The sequence below is a fragment of the Notothenia rossii genome (assembly GCF_949606895.1).
Source record: "Notothenia rossii genome assembly, chromosome: 9".
NCBI classification, from domain to species: domain Eukaryota; kingdom Metazoa; phylum Chordata; class Actinopteri; order Perciformes; family Nototheniidae; genus Notothenia; species Notothenia rossii.
Window position 1 is genome coordinate 46,802,644 of NC_136907.1, and position 22,514 is coordinate 46,825,157.

At 40.7% G+C, this 22,514-nt stretch overlaps 1 protein-coding gene and 1 long non-coding RNA gene across 3 annotated transcripts in view; one reads left to right on the forward strand and one right to left on the reverse strand.

Annotated features, from left to right (window-relative positions):
* Nucleotides 1-13,678, forward strand: part of LOC307018147 (uncharacterized protein) — a 460,756-nt gene extending 447,078 nt beyond the window's left edge. The window contains exons 1-3 of one of the 2 annotated variants that reach the window (XM_079648268.1): nt 10,913-10,942; nt 11,325-11,628; nt 11,757-13,678. In XM_079648268.1, the coding sequence (XP_079504394.1) occupies nt 11,326-11,628; nt 11,757-13,277 (1,824 nt within the window). In that variant the 5' untranslated portion in view covers nt 10,913-10,942; nt 11,325 and the 3' untranslated portion in view covers nt 13,278-13,678. Of the gene's footprint in view, nt 1-10,912; nt 10,943-11,324; nt 11,629-11,756 lie in introns of those variants that run through there. The other variant, XM_079648267.1, reaches the window with a different exon arrangement.
* On the reverse strand, nt 10,605-15,353 carry LOC307018150. The gene is made up of 4 exons (XR_013802345.1): nt 15,257-15,353; nt 14,623-14,689; nt 13,803-13,905; nt 10,605-10,638 (listed from the first exon to the last, which is right to left on the reverse strand). It is a non-coding gene; the product is annotated as an uncharacterized lncRNA (long non-coding RNA).
* Nucleotides 15,354-22,514: the final 7,161 nt, after the last annotated feature.

Sequence of the window (22,514 nt, forward strand, 5' to 3'; positions counted from 1 at the left end):
ATAGTAAAGTGAAAAGACAATCAATCAATCAACATTTATTTATATAGCCCAATATCACACAATTTACATTTGTCTTAGTGGATTTTACAGTTGGTACAGAATATGAATGACACCCTCTGTCCTTGGACCCTCACATCGGACAAGGAAAAACTCCATGACTCAGGACCACAGCAATATGGCACAGCCACAAATCGTGATCAAGAACTCAGGATCCACTACTCAAGGTCCACAACTCAGGACCACGACTCAGGACCACAGCAACAGGCTCGCCACAACTCGTGATCCAGGACTCAGGACCGCAGCATTAATCTAGCACTGATGCCATGACATTGTCAGTGAAGTCCTCTTTCTTAAATCAACAGATCATTAGTGCTTAGCTAAATTGTTGTATGACTCTGTTGTGATTGTGTGTTTGAAAATGTTCTGTAACTGTGCTGTAACCATTCTTGGGCCAGGACTCTCTTGAAAAAGAGATTTGTAATCTCAATGAGACCTATCCTGGTTAAATAAAGGTAAAATAAAAAAAATGCTGCAATGTTGTTGTTTTTCAGTTTTTCTTTTACATAATTGATTTTACATTTTTAATGTAACTTTACCAAAACATACGCATAAACACAATGAAATAAATCATGTCAGCGGTTGCATTCCATAAAACTCACTCATCCAGCGGGTTCAAAGAAAGTAATAACAATATTTTGATGAGAGCAGATTTTCCAAGTTGTGCTATTGTGAACTATGAATGGCTCTATTGTTATACTCCAATGGCGATGAAATAAATACAACTCCTGTTGATGCGGACAATGCAAATGTCATGTTTATCTGGTTAGTAGGAAGCAGAATGCATCCGCCACATCCATGGGTTCCTCTGTCTCCTGGAGGGAGTTTAATGTCTCAAGGTTGATTTAAATGTGGCATATCAAGACTTACTGTAAAATAATAATGAAACCCTTAAATAACAAGTGATGAAGAGTATTGCCCTACTGAGGAAAAGGGTTGAACAGACAGAGCAGACTTAGCTCTGCCATGGCTGCAAACCCCTCTTAACTTTAAACCTTGTGATGCTATTTTAGTTCACCTTTAAACTGAATATTTATAAGGATTTGCAAAAAATGAATGGCACTGGTTATTAAATGGCCTACTTTTAGACGTTTGTGTTCATTTATGAAATTAAGTGTATATAAAATGGTCATGGCTGTTGTTCATTACTATTCAGCGAGCCAGTCTATAGCCTACAGACACATGTTCCTCCGGTGTTATCCTCCATATATCCCATCCATTTTCCACCACTTATCCAGAGTCGGGTTACGGGGGTAGCAGTTCCAGCAGAAGGCCCCAAACGTCCCTTTCCCAGGCCAGCTCTGGCTGGGGGATTCTGAGGAGCTCCCAGGTCAGCGTAGAGATATAATCCCTCCACCTGGTGCTGCCACTCTCACCTGGGCATGCCTTGAACACTGTGGTGGGAATTTATTTATGTGGATAGAGAATCAAACCATTCAGCTGTCTTTGTTGTATTTTATTTCTTGCAAGAAAGTTCAGTCAGTCATACAGTCTGCAGAGAGAAAGACGAAGAATAGGGTTTGGGTTGCATATTTAAACACAGAGAGAGGAGAAAGGGGGGGGGGGGGGGTGAAGCTTGGTGATAATGAAAGGAGCATTCTGAAGTTAGGGAGTTAGGGAGGCCGTATCAGAAAGTTCTCAGTTCACCTGAGTTCAAGGTCATACTGTTGGTGCACATAGAGTGTAACTAACAACACTGCAACACATCTTCTTAATAAGGAATTTTCCCCAGCTTAGCTAAGAAGTGTAAGTAGTAAATATAGATAAACATTAGCAAATAAGTATCACACAATTATATTATTAAAGTAAGTAAGTGAGTATAATATTTTTCTATTACAAACACCTCACTAAGGCGACGGCCAGGTGCCTGAACCACCTCAACTTTTTTCCTTTCAGCGGCTTCTACTCCGAGTCCCTCCCTTATGCCTGAACTTCTCAATTAATACCTAGGTCTGGAGACAGCCACCCTCAGGAGAGAACCAATTTTGCGCTTGTATCCGTGATCTCGTTCTTTCGACCATAGGTGAGAGTAGGAACAAAGATGCGTAAAGCGGTGCGTAAAGCTCCCACTCTCCAACCCATGTCTCCACTGTCCACTCACTCCAGAACAAAACTCCAAGATACTTGAACTCCTTCACTTGGGTTAAGGGCTCATACACTACTCGGAGTGGACATTCCATCGGTTTCCTGCTGAGAACTATGGCCTCAGACACAAAGGAGCTGATCCTCATCCCAGCCGCTTCACACTCGGCTGAGAACTGATCCAATGAGGGGGGGAGGTCACAGACGGATGACGCCAACACAACCACATCATCTGCAAAAATCCTTAGCCAACCCTCTTCCATCCTTGATCTTTTTATACTTAAATTACATGAAAACATTATTTACTTTAAAACTTCAGTGGAAAATGTTAGTGAGTAGTTGTTAACATGGATGTAGATCAACTGTATGTATACTTTATTATTAATTATTCTCAGGCAGTATATGTTCTAACCTATGCTAAAGAAATATGTATTCATTGACAGAGTTATTTAAAAGTAAACCTCTTTCAATTGTTAATGTTTAGTCATCACCGCCGCGAGAAAGAAGGTTCTGTTTTCCGTTTGTTTGTCAGAAGGAAGAAAAGCTGCTGGCCTTGTTTAATAAAACTTGCTTGAAAAGTGCAACCTGGGCCAAGGAAGAATCTTAAATATGTTGGTGTGGATCTGAATCGTGCAGTGTGAACAATTATATCAACTTATATTTCACTTGCCTGGTGAAGGTCTGCAGTGTGATGATGCGCTTTGACCTCAACAAGCTCAGGCTCCCTTCAGCAATCCTTATCAAACGTATAGGCCTATACACATAACAAATACAATAAAGTAAAACAAGTGTGTATTAGACAGTGATTGCAAATGTAAAAGTAGTATGTAAACACAGTTGGAGTAAATGGAGGCTATGTGCATAACGAGATGAATAATGAAATATAATATATAAATATATACAGAGGTGTACACTGTAAGTAAAACAGTAAACAAGTTTAAAAAGGTAAAGTAACAGTATAATACTAGAGTGAGTACTGGTGAAAAGAGATGGACAAGCGGCCAAAGTTAAACGCCATAGCATCAGAACAGAACATTCTATTTCAGTTTTCAATTTTTTTTGATAGCTGAAATGTTTTTGATTTGAAGATTATTTTTGAGAGTCCAACAAACAGACAGCGTAGCTACAAACTAAGACATTCTGCTCTGACTCTACAGGGTCACTTTATTATTTCATTCCTCTGCATTCCAGCTGCTGGGTTAGACCCTGAGTCCTTCTCAGTGACCGCTGAAACAATGAAGATGAAACCATTCTTCCTCTTCCTCCTCCACCCAGTGACAGTGAAGGTGGATATGGTATAGCTCTTTTTTATTATTATGAACACAGCCATCCTAATTGATTTTCTTTCTCTAAAATAGGTTGAGACAAACATGGTGGTGTACCTCCAACAGGCTGAGGTCAATGCCATTTACTCCTATATATTCAAGTTATTTATATACTAAATTAAAATGTTTATAAATTGACTTAAAACAAAATGTAAAACCTGTTTACGAGATAAAATGACCCTGCATTCTAATCATGCGGGCTCCAATGTACACTGTATTATTTGGAAAATGGATGGGCTCAGAGTAAAAAGAAACTCTCGAAGTCAGAAAGAGACCGGACGTCTCCTTCATCAAAAAAGCAGGATATGAAGTAATAACCGAGCATCTGATGTGTGTAGAGTTCAGAGTGGTTATACTATAACAGCCTGTTGTTGTTTTAGCAGATCCAATGAAGCTGAAAGTAGCAGGATGTGCGCAAAAAGGTCCCAAGCTGCAGGTTGATCATTCGTTCTGCCTTTACATCCTGCAGAGATGTCATTGAGTGAGGGAGCTTTTATACTATAAAGCTCTGTGCAGCAAATACTGTAAGAAACACTTACAGTCAGTCATTTCTCAATGTAGACTGGTTTACTGTGCCAATTCTTGCTAAATAATGTTATGTTGATTGACAGTGGATTACATTTGAAACCAGCCACAACCGTGCATGTATGTGTACGCCATCAATGATGTGGGCTGGATTCGGAGTCCAGGGCCGTTTTTCTGTCCCAGTCTGTCCTGTGTTGTTAAAATATTTTCAACCCAGGGGTTTTAAGCTATTGTCGAGATTGTGTATTTGATTTATTCATCGCCATTGGATCAATAGTTCAATTTCAGGTTATTTTCTTGTACCCGTAGGTAGATTTGGTTTTCATTAGGATACACATTCTAAAACAACACAGACCACAGAGACATCTTTATAAAAGTACCTCCTGCTCTGTCACATCTAAAAACTAGGGATGCACCGAATATTCGGCCGCCGAAAATTATCAGCCGAAAATGGTTAAAAAGGCCTTTTTGCTTTCGGCCGAAAGGGTTCTAGCACCGAAAAAATATTACCGAATGTCAGAGAACAGGGTTACGTTGGCAAGCTAACGTGTTGTTGTGATGACGTAATCAAAACGCGGCGACAAGCACAGCGCGCGACCATGCTCGCGGCTGGCTCACAGCCAACATGTCTGCCGCTTGGAGATATTTAAAAATATCAGAGAAAGAGGCGCGGATTGCGATTTGTAAAACGTGTTCAGCTGACATTTCTCGAGGGGGTGTACCTGCAAAGACTTTCACCACTTCGGGATTACTCCACCACTTGAAATCAAAACACCCGGACAAATATGCGGAGTAAGATCAAATCACAAGCACTGTCAGCGAGAGACTGTTCAGCGCTGCCTCTCATGTGCTTGATGAGAAGAGGAACAGACTTATGGCTGATAAAGCAGAGAAGCTACTGTTCATTAAAAAGAACCTCCCACTTTTCCTTAATAAGTAGACAAGGCTGGCTTATCATAAGCTTATCTAGTTCTACATGTCTACTCTATACCCACTTTCCTGAACAGTTTTCATTGTGAGTTATAATTCACCATCTCAGGTTATCATTAGGGGGAAATGACAGCAGCACAGTGTTCAATATATTGTACTTTCGGTATCTAAATTATACAATGTTGTTTACATTGCTCATGAGGACAGACCACCTTATTTGCAGATTCTTGAAATTGTAATTTAATTTGTAATTGATTGTGGATTTTGTGTCCAGTTTTCACTTTATGTATCTTTATACAATGTTTACTACTTTGCTTATGAGGACAGACAGCCTTATTTACAGATTCTTGAAATTCAATTGTAATTTCATTTGTAAATAGTTACATTCATGTGGATTTATCCAGTTTGCACATTTGTATGCATGCACTTATAGGTGCATTTGTTGTTGTTGAAGGCCTGGCTGTTACAGTCTTTATTTACACTATTTGGTTGTAGGCCTACTGACCTAGATGTTTATGCAGTTTTAAAGCACCTTGGCTTTGTTCTGAATGCACTTTGTTGTAGTTATCCTACAGAGAAAAGAAAATGCACTTGACTTGGAATTAATGTACTGTATGCATTCAAAAGTGCTGAATAAATGTTTTATGGACCCATAATAGTGATTATTATTAAAGTTAAGTTTTGCCATAATCATTTATTTTTCCATAATCAGGCAGCTGAACAACATTGGTAAAAAATGTATACATTATATATATATATATTTTTCTATTAATCATTTTCGGCCTTTCGGCATTCGGTTTTCGGCCAACTGTTTCCTATTTTCGGTATCGGTTTCGGCCAAGAATTTCCCATTCGGTGCACCCCTACTAAAAACATTTAAAAACCACTAGAACAAACATCTGCAATCCAGAAAGTTAATCAATAATTACATAAACAGGCATTGCTTTCATAGCATCTGATTGACACGGCTACAACTGTGTATGGCTAAAATTATAAAATGTTTAACATCCCTCATGACATTTAAATTATTTTCTTGCATTTTAATTTGCACAAATATTACAGAAAAATCACAACTCCCTTATTTGCTTCAGCCCTTACAATTTGTAGTTAATTGACTAAACATGAGTAATCCTGCAGGTTGTATTTGCAGTTGTGTGTAATCAATCATATTCTTCATAATGTCTATTAGCTTTATTATCTCTGTATGAGTTTGTCTCAGATCTCTCTCAGTTCTGCTTTAATGTCCCACAGAAAATTGATGAGTAACAATGCGTTACACTTGAGTGACAACTGTAAAAGGTCACAGCGATGGCAGCACTTTCAGTTATCAAATGCCATTCCCAATAAAAATGTCTCTTTGGTCGCCAGGAAAAGGCTGAATTGTGTCACCCAGTTTGTTTCTTTGATGAAGCGGCAAAGATCAACCTTCAGTTTTCTGCAGCTCAAGGCGAGAGGGAAGAACAAAGAGCATGTTGGATTGAGGTGAACTCCGTGGCCCACATTTCCACATTTACGTGTCTGAAATGAAGCATTTCACTTTGAAAAGACAAAATCAAATAAATATCCCTGTCTGAATAGGCAAAGTTAACTTCAAATGTTTGCCATCTCTTTATTCTGTGATCAAACTACGCTGAGGTGTGGATCACATTTTCGGTGTTTTGTGCAATTTCGCAGCGAAGGCGTGATCTGAAGCACTAGATCACACAGAGCTTCCACAGTCCCTGCTACATCAGATTTGGCAGTGTTTCTATTGACAGAGCTACAAGTGTCAGCGGAGTGCCTGTAATGGCATCAAAGAGAAAAAGGCCGGAGATCAAGAGAGCTGGAAGATAAGGAGGGGATGTAAATCATAAAGAGAAAAATTAAACATACAGCTACACTGGAGAATAGAGAGGACTAAATTGTTCCTCCCTTGCCAACGCTGCAGGTCTCACTGAGCTAACGGAGCTCTTTTGATCTGCCGCCTATTGAATTATCACCTTCTGTATTAACATGAAGATAGAGCCAGGCCATAGCAGCATCCAGCTTCACACTGAAATGGGTCCGCTCTGCTGCCTGTTCACTTTCACTGAAGGGCTGCAGGACTGCAACGTTAATGTAGCGTTAGCATCGCCTCACGTTTGGACCGCGCTAACCAGTGGTGTAGTGGGCGTTGTACGCGGGGGTACGCCGTACCCCCACTTATTTGAAGCATGATTTCTTTTTTTAATAGTCTAATACATCTAAAATCATTGCCAGTGTTATCAGTTGCAAGTGTGTGTTTGTTGTAATAATGACGAAAACATAATAGGCAGATCTCACAGTAATTATAATAAAAACGTAGTTCAAGCATTTATGCAACTTGATTTGAAGCGTGTGTGTGAGGGGCAGCACCGTGTGTGTTTGTAGGGTGACAAGGTGTGGCGATTCTAGAGATTTATATATGGGGTGGCAGAGGGGTGGCAGGCATATATTGTAGGGTGGCAATTTTTTTAGGAAGCCCACCTTACTTTGTACTTTATATGCACCCATATACAACAGTTTTTTCAACACCCAAGTGTGATAAATTCAATATTTGGTCTACATACATGAGCATTCCACTTTTTAATACATTAAAACAGTGTTTCCCTTGGGATTATTGTAGCAGCAGAAATGTTGCTCATCCCAAGCAAGCCTTCTGGGGGGGTATCCGGGGCATATCCCCCGGGTCAAAAATGTTGAACATTGTTAATTCAATCTAATCAATCTGAGGCACTTTGAAAGCAAAATCAAGCCATAGGAATGATTTAGAAATTTGAGGACTTCCCAGCACTTTACAAAATTCCAGCATTATCCTAGAAGCAAAGCCCTCCCTCAAAGGCCTGCCTGCCAAAGTGTTTTGTGAGTGCATGTGTACAGAATAGGTTAGACAGGTTTGTGAGAACAATTTCTGTGTGTGTTAAAGTCACAAAATATATACAAGTATTTAAATTATCAGTTATTGATGAAATTTCACATTGTAAATGCAACGAAAAAAATACAAAGCAGATTAGAATGTTTTTTGACTCCGTTACATATATCATCTGATTGCTACAGAAGCTGTATGCGACGATTGCTATGCTGTGCAGCAAATCTCTTCACAAACTCATCCAAATTTAAATCTTTCGCACGTTTAGACTCAATACTGAGAATTGCTATACTTGCTAGTCTGTTCTCAGTCATGGTAGAACGCAGGTGATTCTTGATCAGTTTAAGAGCTGAAAAACTCCTCTCACATGCTGCACTGGTAACAGGCAATACCACAGCTATTTTACATAACCTGACCATCTCAAAGAATACCTCCTTGTATGGTTCCAAAAAATTAACAAATTCTATTAAACTGGACGGACTTTTTCCATGTGTTGCTTGTCGATCTAACAACCTTCTAGTCTGGTGCAGTTCATGTTTCAGATCCTCTACATTTGACCCATATGCATTTGCTAATAGAAAAACTGCCTCCTCATTTAAAAAGCTGCTGCTGGATGGATTTAGGGCCTGGACACCCTGCATGATGTCACAGTTTACGCTAGAGAATCGTCTTCTCATTTCACCAACCATACAATCAATGATGGGATAAAATACCTTGGTGATAAAAGACCTCTTACTGTCCGATTCTGTGTGTTGTCCTAATGTTGACATGATAACACTACCTTGAAGTCTTTGTGTTATTTGCCTTGCCCTTTTAAAGGTGTGAGTCGTTGAAATGTCAGACTTTTCACAGGTGGCTAGTACCTCATTCCACAGCTCATCAAAGTATGTCTCACTGCGATAGTCTTCCAGAGTCTGTCTGAGGGTCGCAATTAACTCTACAGCTTTAGTAAGGTCAATCTGTGTTGACTGAAGCATCTCTGACAAAAAGTGTGTGTCCTTTAGTACCTTTCTAAATAGTACAAGACATCCAATAAAATTTAGATCGATCTGAACTAGTAGACCTCTTGCTTCAACCGCTCTGTCCGGATTGTCCTCCTCTGAAATATCTTCCAGTACTTGCATTACAGCAGGCAACCTATCCATGACATTGCGACAAGCTGTATGTCTGCTGGCCCATCGAGTCTCGCTGAGACGTGAGAGTTCCCTTACTTGACCATCATACATCTCTCTCTGCACATCCAACCATTTAGGATGGACATAAGATCCTGACATAAAAATATACAGTCGCTCTAACAATGAAAAGAAATTTCTTGCATCAGGAACAGATTTCACACTGTCTACCATCACTAGGTTTAAGCAGTGGGCACTGCAATGAACGTAGAATGCATGCTTGGCTACTTCTCTTATTCTGGCTTGGACACCAGCATGCTTCCCACTCATAGTTGAAGCACCATCATAGCCTTGCCCAACTAGGTTTTTTTTATATTCCAGCCCATACTTCTCTAAACAGCCAATGATCTTCTCTGTTAAACTGGCAGCATCCAGTTTATCTGCCTCTTGAAACTCTAGAAAACTCTCCTGAACTACACCATTATAATAGTACCGAAGAACAAAAGACATCTGCTCCATTTTCTTTACATCTTTTGTTTCATCAACAAGAACAGAAAATTGTGCACTCTCTTTAACCTCTTTGATAATCTCCTCTTTAACCATATCTGCTAAACACTGCAGTATTTCATTTTGTATCAGGCTACTTGTGTATTTTGCATTTTTTGCTTGATTTTCCATTCGTTTTTTTAAAAACGGATCATGCTTGCTCAGGAGATCCAACAATTCTAGGAAATTTCCTCTATTGTCCGCCTCGGATGATTCCCGGTGACCACGCTGGGAAATGTTTTGAGTGGCAGTTAACAACAGGACTTCACCAAGTGTGCGTATATATTTCTGGTTTTCGATTACTTTTTTACTTGACTCCTCTTCCATCATTCCTAACATTGATGAGTTTCTGTCTAGCATTTTCTTATTCTCTGTCCATGCAAACATAGCATTAACATGGCTCTCTGATTTAGCATGTGAACAAAATCCACTGTCCTTAAATGTAGCTTTCTTCCAGTTAGAATAACCATTCATAGAGGTAAACACAGTCCTAGAGGCATTAGGTAAAGAAAAGTGTCTACAAGCAAAGCAATATGCTGCGTCTTTTGACTGTGAGTATTCCACCCAGTTATGCATTTTGTACCAGTCAGCATGGAAACTTCTCCTTGCACAACCTTGCATCGTCTTGGGAAAGCTCTCCAGCGATGGTTGTGTCGGCCCATCCCCTCTGTGTTTGGAAATGTCTGGAAAAAGATAAAATAAGGAGGGAAAGTTACTCTATAATAACTACCCTGATAAGCCCCAAGATGTATTTAACTACATTGATTCATTGATACATTGATTAACTACATTGATTCATTGATACATTGATTGATCTACATTGATTCAAATCATACATGGCATTTACTGTACTGTGGCTTTGATAAAATGTCACTAATTCTGTGCTGATATATGTATTTGATCCAAATGGTAAATGGACTGCACATATGGGACTTCATTTGCAACTAACGGTACCCAACACACTTTAAAATGGCCTCTCATTAAGCCATTCTCACACACATTCACACCAATTGTGGTAGCTTTTTTTCAAACGTAAGGAGCTAACACTTGAATGGAACCCCCCACCCACCAAAAAACATACCATGAGGACCAGCTGTAGCTGCACAATCTTCCACTTCTGTCTCAGACTGTCTCTCTGCACAGTCATCATTGACACTTTCTGGCTCTGGCTCTGGATCAAGGCACTCCAAGGTCTCTGTTGGGGTATTTTTTTGTTGTGTAGGAGAAAAATAAAATAAAATAAGATACTATAGGTAGCAATAATAATAATAATAATAATAATAATAATAATAATAACCCTGATGGTCAATGTCACACTTATAGCACTTTATTTGCATTTAACAGTAGGGGAGACCCGGTACAGTTGAAACACGGGTTGGTTGTAACACCCTCAATATCTTCAATCATAAACAAGCTAGAGTGATGACACTCACTCTGCACATGCGCAGTTAGATGGTAAGATCGCCGAAATAAAAAGGAGCCACGTTTGAATATCTCACGTAAGTTATCAGCAAAAGTGTGTTTCTGAGGTCAAATATTAACTAAAATGATATGAGGTATTTTTTGGATACTGTCTTGAGTTCAAAATGTCTAGGAATCCAAACTAGTATTATTAGAATAACTGTTTTGTAAGCTACAAATATAGCTAGCTAAATATGGGTCAAGCCAGCAATCAGGCAGGTTCACAGGGGGTGAAGCAAGACTGGTGGTTCTGGGACGGTTGTAACGGGACGGTTGTAACATGGCACATTTACAATGATGGCTCATTTGCTTGAATGATCAATTGTTCATTCAAGCATTGATTGGTGTGCATTGTCCCTGTAAAAATAAACAGAATTAAATACTGTACAGTAGGCATAAAGTGTGTGTGTGTGTTTACAGTATGCCAAGTATCAGACAGAGGAAGACCGACAGGGGAGTGCCACTTGCTCTGCTGCAGGTGGCCTCAGGTGAAGTTCAGGATGGCAAATCATTCAGGGAAGTGGCAAAGTCCCTGGATATATGCCATGTCACCCTGTACCGGTTCCATAAGAAGAGGCTGAGGTTGGAGAGTCAGGGATCACACACACCCCCAAGAGTAGGCTACTGGACTCCAAAGAAGGTGTTCTCAACAGAGCAGGAGATGCTATTGAGAGACTACCTGATGGAGGCAGCTGATCTATATTATGGTCTCAGCTCAAAGGAGGTAGGTCATAATTAAGGTAGAATAGGCTATCTATAGGCTACTGAACAAAAGAAAAGTAAGTGATCAAATATATTGAGGCCTATAGTGAACAGACAAGTGAAATATTTTCCAATGGATATTCATTTTAGGTGCGGAAGTTTGCCTATGAATTGGCAAAGAACTACAACTGCAACTTCCCTCAAACCTGGGCAGAGAAAGAGATGGCCGGAGCTGACTGGCTCACATCGTTTTTGAAGCGGCACCCTACCCTCTCCATACGCAGACCTCAGGCTACCAGTCTCTCACGGGCTACAAGCTTCAACCGAACAAATGTGAAAAAGTTTTTTGACAACCTGTCTGCAGTCCTGACGAAGCATGAGTTTGTCACACAGGAAATTTGGAATATGGACGAAACCGGAGTCACAACTGTCCAAAACCCTGGGAAGATTGTTGCCAGAAAAGGGACGAAACAAGTCGGCAGTGTGACATCTGCAGAGCGGGGCACTCTCGTCACACTTGCATGTGCTGTAAATGCATTGGGGAATTCCATCCCCCCAATGATGATATTCCCCCGGAAGAAGTTTCATCTCTTCTTCACCAGCAATGGCCCTCCTGGCTGTATTGGCAGAGCAAATGGGTCTGGGTGGATGCAAGAGGAAGACTTTTTGGTCTTCCTCAAGCACTTCCAGAGCCATACCAAGAGCTCACAGGAGTCAAAGGTGCTGCTGATTCTGGACAATCACTCCTCCCACCTTTCTGTGGAGGGGATTAATTTTTGCAGGAGCCATGGGATCATCCTCCTCTCTTTTCCTCCCCACTGTTCTCACAAACTACAGCCCTTAGATCGCACTGTATATGGGCCACTGAAGAGGCACATCAACAGCCGCTGTGACAATTGGATGAAGACTCATCCAGGAACCACAATGACCATTTACGATCTGCCGGGCATTGTGAAAAGTGCCCTTCCTCTGGCTGCAACGCCATCAAATATCCAGGCAGGGTTCGCGTGCACTGGAATTTGGCCTTTTAATAGAGACATTTTCAATGATATCGACTTTGCTCCATCCCAAGTCACAGACCGCCCACCACCAGAACCTTCTACCAGTGCAGCTCCAACACCAACTGTGGCATCCTCTCCTCCACTCGCAGCCTCCTCTCTTACACTCGCAGCCTCCTCTCCTCCACTCGCAGCCTCCTCTCCTCCACTCACAGCCTCCTCTCCTCTACTCGCAGCCTCATCCCCTGTCAGGCCATGTGTGGAGCCTGGGACATCATCCTCTGCAACGCCTTTCTCACCCTTGTCCATCCGTCCACATCCAAAAGCTGGACCAAGGAAGCAGACCACAAAGGGGAGAAAAAGAAGAGAAACCGCTGTCCTCACAGACACTCCGATGAAAGATCAACTCGAGGCTGAGAAAAAAAGATCTAACGCAAAGAAGTCTAAAGCGAAGACAAAAATCAATTTCGGCCAAAAAACCATACCCAACAAGAAGCAGAAGATGCAGGCCTCATCTGATGAAGATGAGGCCCAATACTGCATTGTGTGCCTGGAGAGCTACTCTAGGTCCAAGGAGATGTGGCTGCAGTGTTGCTCCTGTAAAGCCTGGGCACACAAGGACTGCACAGATGGAAGTGCCTTTTACACCTGCCACAACTGTGAATCTGATTAATTCTGGTGTTCTGTTTTAAGTTCTGTTCAAGTTCTGTTCATTTTTCATTGTTTGTTGGAGGATGTGTGAAATCCCATTAAAATCTTGTTGCCTTAGAATTTGACAGCTTTCCCTATTTTTTTGTCATATAGTGTGAAAAAGGGTAACCGTTATTAAGATGTTACAACTGTGCCTGCATGGGTTACAACTGTCCCTGTACACAAGGACGGTTGTAACAGTTGAGTTTTTTTTTTAAAATACATTTTCCAACCTGTACTTATTCCATAAAAACATCTTAAAGACATTGTTTCAGTAGCTGACATATTGATAATGCATAATATAGCAAAATGGCTATCCAATTGTAAATGGTTTTTTACTTATTGGGGAAAAGCCCCAAAAGTGTTGCAACTATCCCTGGTCTCCCCTACCCAAATCACTTTACAATGGCTTCTCATTTACCCATTCACACACCAACGGCAGTGGAGTTTCTCAAACGTAAGGAGTGAACACAACTGGACCATAACACAACAACAAAAACATACTGACCAGCTACGCAGATCTTTTCCACCTCCATCTCAATGAACTGGCTCTCTGCATTGGCAGATTCTGCCTCGGGCTCGCTCTCTCCTGCTCTTTTCTGATCTGTAGCCTATTTTACACAAAAAGTAGGCCATTAACATAATACATTAGCCCTAATGTTACTGCACTGTAGCTTCGTTTAAAATATCACTACTTGTGGTGGTATATTGAAATATAAGATCACATTTACTGGGCTGTGACAAAAAGTGGAAATCCTGAAAATAGAAATACTGTAGCAATGTAATTAACTAAATTGTTAACTGGGACACTTCCTAAGTTCTTTTAACTGACCACACAAACTATGTGGTAATCTATACGATTTTATGTTAAGTTTTGTAGTGTAGTAGTGTATCCCTTATTTTAACCTAAATTAAGCAAATTTAAAATACCTTTCATTACTCTTATAGTAAATGCAATGAAATCACAAATATCCCCCTTTTATATAAAAGTAGAAAGTGTTTACTATGTAAATATTAAATGAAATTACAGTCAAATAAAAATATTTCAAATAAAAGGTTTCTCTCTGCATCAATGAAATTACCTACCTAATGCATATTTTGCATTACCGAAATGCTTTACTCCTTTAAATAAGCAACCTCTGCTATGCCACCTTAATAGTTAGCCAGCTTTTTTGTAACATAAAGAAAATAAAAGGAAAATATAGCACTGGGCTACAATACCACGAGGACCAGCTGAACTAGCTAACTAACCTTCCCGCTCTAGCCTCAAGCTTCGAGTGGCAGAGGCTGTCTGCACTTGGACCCTCATGCTCCCTCACATCACTAACCTGCTTCTTTGTGAGGATGAAGCTCCTGATGTCACCCTTCCTCTTTGTGGTTGACGACATGGCCTTCCTATAATTGAAACAAGTCATATTCAAACATAAATTAAAGTGTTTATGTTAAACATACATTAAAGTTTACATGTAACGTTAAGGTTCGCCTTTCTGATGCTACACACAGAAATTCTGCTAGCCTTAGCCACCACTAGCATACTAGCTAACGCCAAATAGCAAACTTGTTAAGAACGTTTCATAGAACTACAATGATATGAAATGCCACAACATCACTTGGTTTCAGTTCAAAATGTCAAAGGCTTGCCAGTAGCTGGCTAGTTATCAACGTTATTCAGTTAGCTAGCGCCAGCTAGCTAGTTACCGAACTGGCTTCAAAAGCTATCTTGTGGCTAACCGTGACATGAGGTAAAACGTAGCTAGGGGTTAGCCACATAATAGCTATCTAGCCTCATCACTCGGTAGTTAATTCTGAAATCGATAACAACACAGCATATTCATCCAGAAACTACCAGTTACTAGTACCATATCTCTAATAATAATAATAATAGTTTATTTTGTACAGCGCCTTCCATCTATGAGGAATTATAAACGTTTCGAAATCACATTACACTTTGACGTTACCCACCTGTGAACAGACTCCATCTGACAGCTTGTGTCTGCGCTGACTCCACGTCAAGGCAAAGAGATTCTGCGATATGGATGCAACCATTCGTGATGGGGGGAGGGGGGGGGGGGGGGGGGGGGGTGTGCACCAACAAGTTTATTTTTCAAATTTGACATTCTGCAGTTTGACACCAATTTTGGATTGTTTTGAATTTGTTTTGATCTTAAAACGATATTAATAATAATTATCCAATAAATCATCAGTTGGTATTTTTTGACTGGGGTGGCAGGTGGGGTGGCAGACCCCTTTTCAGGGGTGGCGGCTGCCACCCCATGCCACCCTGGTAGTTTCGCCACTGCAGGTGTCCCACACTGCGTCCCACAAATTGAGACTATGTCCCGCATTTGAGTGATAGTCGCGCAGAAAGGCCGGATCGGTTCGCTGACAGCCGGCACCGCCCTTTATTATTATATTGTCTAAACGGCATCATGTAAGTTGCGATGACAGGCGACACAGAGGTCCCCCCAGCCCCCTGTTGACAGTTCACGAGCGCGTCCATAGTGTCTCCCGTCCACCCACCACCCGTCCACCCCGTCCACCCAGTAAAAAAATCCCCAATACACCACTGGCGCTAACGCTGCAGCAACTGTTCAGAGGCTTTTAAGTGTTGAGCAGCCCCTCATGAGCTTAAAGGCTAAAACGATAAAAACTTAGAAGGAAAATATTTGGAGTAGGCCTACATGATACAGAATAAATTAATAAACCACATGCTTCAACTCTGCATGCAGCCTGTTGCAGTTGATCCTGCTACATTTTTACTGTTTCAAATGTTGGCTTTCTTATTTGATCTTACTTGTTATTTTTCTTTTAGTAACTTTTATAAGTAACTTATTAGGTTGTGCCCTCTCTAAACTATTTTGTAGGGACATTTTGTTGGTCTTTTTCGCTGTTGAGTTGCCCAATGGCTGTCTTGTTTGAACCAGGGAGAAGCCAAGCTAAAGCCAGCTAACATGGTGGTCAGAACGGCTATCCGAGGATAGGATGCAGAGGATGCAGCGTAAACCGAAGAGACGAAGGAGGAAAGCTGGGTTCAGATTTATGGAGAAAAAGGAGATTAAAGATGTTTCTCCCCCCTTTCATCATGACCAACGTAAGATCAGTGGTTAATGAATGGGCAAGCTAACTAGACCCTCCAGAAAAACGCGATTCTGCGATCGCAGAATTTACTGCATAATCAGCAAAATGGCGGAGATTTTCAAAAGGCCGCATATTTATCAAAAGGTCGCATAATCCCCGCATTTTTCCACACAAAGTTGAGAAAAAAAAAATGTACTCGTCTTGACGTGACGTCATCAGCCCGTGCATCACAGAATGTAAACAACACTGTATAGAGTGAACGTGTGGAGCTCACACGATAGAGAAAACACCAAGATGAAAAAAATCTAATCCATCTCATTTACCGACGAACATTTCTACTAAAGACCGGGCAAAAAGTGGGGGGGAACTATTCTGCACCCCGTGCAACTGTGTGTTGTTGGAGCATAAGAAAACATCGACGTGGCGACCCACTTTGATTCATTCAAACATTCGAAAATGCTTTCTGCTGCTGCGGACAAGAAAGCCAAACAACTCACGTTCAGCGAGGCATCAACCTCCAAAACCCTTTCGAGGGCTACAAGAAACAAAGTGAGTAGCCTACAAGATTGAAGCTGTTCAGATAACGAACGAGTAAATGAAAACAGAATGAGGCAGAGAAGTGTGTGTGTGTGCGTGTGTGTGTGTGTGTGTGTGGGGGGGGGGGGGTGTGTGTTTATGTGTGAGATTAAAAAAGCCCAATTGCTTTTACAATAAATAAACATTGAATGTGTTTAATTGAATAGTAAAGGGGTTTAACGTTAGTGGCAGGTTGTGTGTGAGAGAGAATAAATAAGACAGCCCAATATTTAAAAAAAATGTTATTCTTTTTCCCCGCATATTTAGCATATTTCGCAACTTCCCGCAATTTCACCGCATAAAATCACATAAAAACCCTGCATGTTTAATCGCATAATCAAGGAATTTAGCCCGCATAATCAAGGATTTTTGCCCGCGTTTTTCTGGAGGGTCTAGCTAACAGAGTTACTGTGCAGTCAGATAGAATAACTGAAGTTTAGTTTAATGTGTTTTATGAAAACATGGCTACACCAGGATACGACTGACCACCATGTTTCCAATGATGGCTTCTGGACTGTTTGGGTTGACAGGGATTGCACTAAAATATTTATCATGTCTTCACCATGAGAATGAGTCTTCATCATGTCTTCATCATGAGCCTGAGTGTTCATCATGTCTTCATCATGAGCCTGAGTGTTCATCATGTCTTCATCATGAACCTGAGTCTTCATCATGTCTTCATCATGAGCCTGAGTCTTCATCATGAGCCTGAGTCTTCATCATGTCTTCACCATGAGCCTGGGTTAGGGTTAGATTTTACATTTGTATTTCATGTCTACATAAATATTGTTATCTTTTCTAATATGGTTCAACTGCCACAAACCTAAATCCACCCTGGGATTCATAAAGTATTTTTGATGGATTGGTTGATCTGAAAAAGCAGAAGTTGTTTCATATGGCACCAAGCTCCTGTGTTTTGACTTCATGAGTGATATCCAAGAGTTACAGCGTGAGCCGCAGCTGAAAGCGGCTCAGATGAAAATGAGAGAATATCTGCTGCGTGCCACGTTCAAGTAAGGAAACGATCTCATCGATTGTGGTCTAGACCAGGCATGGAGAACCTGACATAGTGCCCAAGTGTTAGGCTTTCTGTCTTTGCTGACATTTATAGTATGTGTGGACAAGGTGATATAAAAGGAGAATAGTGTTTTGTGATAAGACCCCATCGGGATATCAAATGTCTCTAAAGGGAAGGTGCAGCAACGAGGAAAGACACACATGGTGATGTTGATGGGATGAAGAGGATGCTGAAAATCTGGTTAATTAACCCTTGTGTTGTGTTCAAAAGCTGTTACCGTTCATGGTGTTCGCGGGTCAACTTTGACCGATGATTTATCTCGGTCCAAAATACACCAAAAAAAAAACTATCATCCAATATTGTTTTAACTACATCATAACTAACTTATAATTGAAGATTGAAGAAGATTCAACTTATTTTCATTACGTAGTACAGTTACTATATAACGAAACGGTTTCGCTGCATTTGTCCCATCCTAGTGTTAGGAGCAGTGCTGCCTTTATGTACGGCGCCCGGAGAGCAGTGTAGGGAACGGTGCCTTGCTCAGGGACACCTCGTAGCACTTGGTCTTTCCGGGACTCGATCTGGTGACCTTGCAGTTGCCAAGCCAAGTCCCTATGGACTTCGCCACCACCGCCACCGTTATAATGCATTCATAACCGTACAATCCTGTTGTAATTTAATGTTATGGCCCAAAACACATTACACCACATATTGCACACGCATATGTGTGTTCAGGTTCAAGTGTTAGTGTACATATTCTTTGAGAAAGGTCGAGTTCTCGTGGGGGGAGGGGTGAATTTTGCGAAAAAGTATTGTTACAGTTGATGAAGGGGGTGGGGCTGGGGTGTCTAAAGTCAAAGATGAATCGTGATAGGGCCAAACTTGACCTCGAGTCACCCAAAACAATTCTGCTGGGTCTCCCCAGACCCGAACACCAAATTATACACTTTTTTTTTAGAGACCTTCAGACGTGGCAAAAATTGTCAAAATCTGTTTTGTAGTGTTTATATAGCTGTTGTGGAGGATATCATGAAGCCTTGTTCCGATAAAAAAAACTAGAGCGTAGTTATTATATCATTTTAACTTGAAACGGGTCAACATAAGTGTTAAAGGAGTGGACCTCTGATTAGCTCAGCCTGGCCATTGGACAGGATGACTGGAGGTGGATCGGAGGAAGGAGGGCTTCAGAGATAACGCCTGAATGGACATCTGACTGCAGGAGAGAGGAGAGCAGATGTAAAGTTTGACTGCAGCCCGATGATTGGCTGTTTGAAGATCGTGGCAAAATGTTGTTGGTTAAAAGTGGACGCCCATAATCAGCTGATTAGATGCAGCTGAGGATTGAATGAATGTGGAGGAAGTCTTCCTGACTGAACTTTGTTTGAGCTGAAGATTCATTAGTCATAAATAATCACAATGCGTTTCTATTGGGTCTAGCTCAGTGGGAAAATGACAATCAGAAGGACAGTTGTTCAATTCCCAGCATGCATGTCTACGGTATTACATTGTATGTAGGGATATATGGATTACACAGCAGTTAAAGCCATATGAACTAGGGGTGCACCGAATGGGAAATTCTTGGCCGAAACGGATACCGAAAATAGGAAACAGTTGGCCGAAAACCGAAAGGCCGAAAATGATTAATAGAAATATATATATATATATATATATATATATATATATATATATATATATATATATATATATAATGTATACATTTTTTACCAATGTTGTTCAGCTGCCTGATTATGGAAAAAGACATGATTATGGCAAAACTTAACTTAAATAATAATCACTATTATGGGTCCATAAAACATTTATTCAGCACTTTTGAATGCATACAGTACATTAATTCCAAGTCAAGTGCATTTTCTTTTCTCTGTAGGGTAACTACAACAAAGTGCATTCAGAACAAAGCCAGGGTGCTCTAAAACTACATAAACTAGACCCTCCAGAAAAACGCGGGCAAAAATCCTTGATTATGCGGGCTAAATTCCTTGATTATGCGGGCTAAATTCCTTGATTATGCGATTAAACATGCGGGGTTTTATGTGATTTTATGCGGTGAAATTGCGGGAAGTTAGGAAATATGCGGAAAGTTGCGAAATATGCTAAAAATGCGGGGGAAAAGAATAACAATTTTTTAAAATATTGGGCTGTCTTATTTATTCTCTCTCACACACAACCTGCCACTAACGTTAAACCCCTTTACTATTCAATTAAACACATTCAATGTTTATTTATTGTAAAAGCAATTGGGCTATTTTAATCTCACAAACACCCCCCCCCCCACCCACACACACACAGACACACACACAGACACACACACACACACACACACACACACACACACACACTTCTCCGCCTCATTCTGTTTTCATTTACTCGTTCGTTATCTGACCAGCTTCAATCTTGTAGGCTACTCACTTCGTTTCTTGTAGCCCTCGAAAGGGTTTTGGAGGTTGATCCCTCGGTGAACGGGAGTTGAATGGCTTTCTTGTCCGCAGCAGCAGAAAGCATTTTCGAATGTTTGAATGAATCAAAGTGGGTCGCCACCGTCGATTTTCTCTTATGCTGCAACACACAGTTGCACGGGGTGCAGAATAGTTTCCCCCCACTTTTTGCCCGGTCTTTAGTAGAAATGTTCGTTGGTAAATGAGCTCTATAGGCTACAGTGTTGTTTACATTCTGTGATGCGCGAGCTGATGACGTCACGTCAAGACGAGTTAACTTTTTCTTCTTCTCAACTTTGTGTGGAAAAATGCAGGGATTATGCGGCCTTTTGATAAATATGCGGCTTTTAAAAAATCTGCGCCATTTTGCAGATTATGTGGTAAATTCTGCGATCGCAGAATCGCGTTTTTCTGGAGGGTCTAATAAACATCTAGGCCAGTAGGCCTACAACAAAATAGTGTAAATAAAGACTGTAACAGCCAGGCCTTCAACAACAACAAATGCACCTATAAGTGCATGCATACAAATGTGCAAACTGGATAAATCCACATGAATGTAACTATTTACAAATGAAATTACAATTCAATTTCAAGAATCTGTAAATAAGGCTCTCTGTCCTCATAAGAAAAGTAGTAAACATTGTATAAAGATACATAAAGTGAAAACTGAATACAAAATCCACAATCAATTACAAATTAAATTACAATTTCAAGAATCTGCAAATAAAGTGGTCTGTCCTCATGAGCAATGTAAACAACATTGTATAATTTAGATACCGAAAGTACAATATATTGAACACTGTGCTGCTGTCATTTCCCCCTAATGATAACCTGAGATGGTGAATTATAACTCACAATGAAAATTGTTCAGGAAAGTGGGTATAGAGTAGACATGTAGAACTAGATAAGCTTATGATAAGCCAGCCTTGTCTACTTATTAAGGAAAAGTGGGAGGTCATTTTTAATGAACAGTAGCTTCTCTGCTTTATCAGCCATAAGTCTGTTCCTCTTCTCATCAAGCACATGAGAGGCAGCGCTGAACAGTCTCTCGCTGTCAGTGCTTGTGATTTGATCTTACTCCGCATATTTGTCCGGGTGTTTTGATTTCAAATGGTGGAGTAATCCCGAAGTGGTGAAAGTCTTTGCAGTTACACCCCCTCGAGAAATGTCAGCTGAACACGTTTTACAAATCGCAATCCGCGCCTCTTGCTCTGATATTTTTAAATATCTCCAAGCGCCAGAAATGTTGGCTGTGAGCCAGCCGCGAGCATGGTCGCGCGCCGTGCTTGTCGCCGCGTTTTGATTACGTCATCACAACAACACGTTAGTTTACCAACGTAACCCTGTTCCCTGACATTCGGTGAAAGCCGAAAGGGCCTTTTTATCAATTTTCGGCCGATAATGTTCGGCGGCCGAATATTCGGTGCATCCCTAATATGAACACTGAAACAGTGTTTATTTTCCCTGTAATCATTCCTCTAAGTCTAATAAATACTGATCACTGTAACTAAAACTCTTTTAATTTAAGAAGTAAGAAGAAGAAGTGGAACACACATTAGACAACCATTTCATTGCAGACTGTTATGTTTACGTGGGGAAATGACAGAGCATACATTATTTGAGATTATTTTTGAAGTCAGACTTAATTTGATGGACATTTCGGCCAGGGATAGAGCTATTGGTTTAATCACCGGATTGGCAAAACAGGAGAGTCTGTAAACCAGTCTGCTTTGATCTATGAATTAATGTCCGTGACTCGCAGAGTACCTGCTTCCCCCGCAGCTGTTTTATAGGGAAACTAACACTCAGAACCAACCTGATCTCACCAGAATGCGTGACTCCTCCACGACTCCTTAACACTGCATTGCGTGGTGGAGTCACGGAATCTTTTATATTTGCGTGTCTGCACCACGCAAACAACCCCAATGTAAAGTGAATGAGGCTCCTTTGTCGTGGTGCACACACGCATTTCTACAACGTCCTGCAGTGAGCTTTTTATTCTATAAAACGTTTAAAAAATCTACTTTATAGCTTGTAGTAACTCACGGGAGGCTTCTTTTATTTTATTTGTATTCATAATAATTTTTATTTT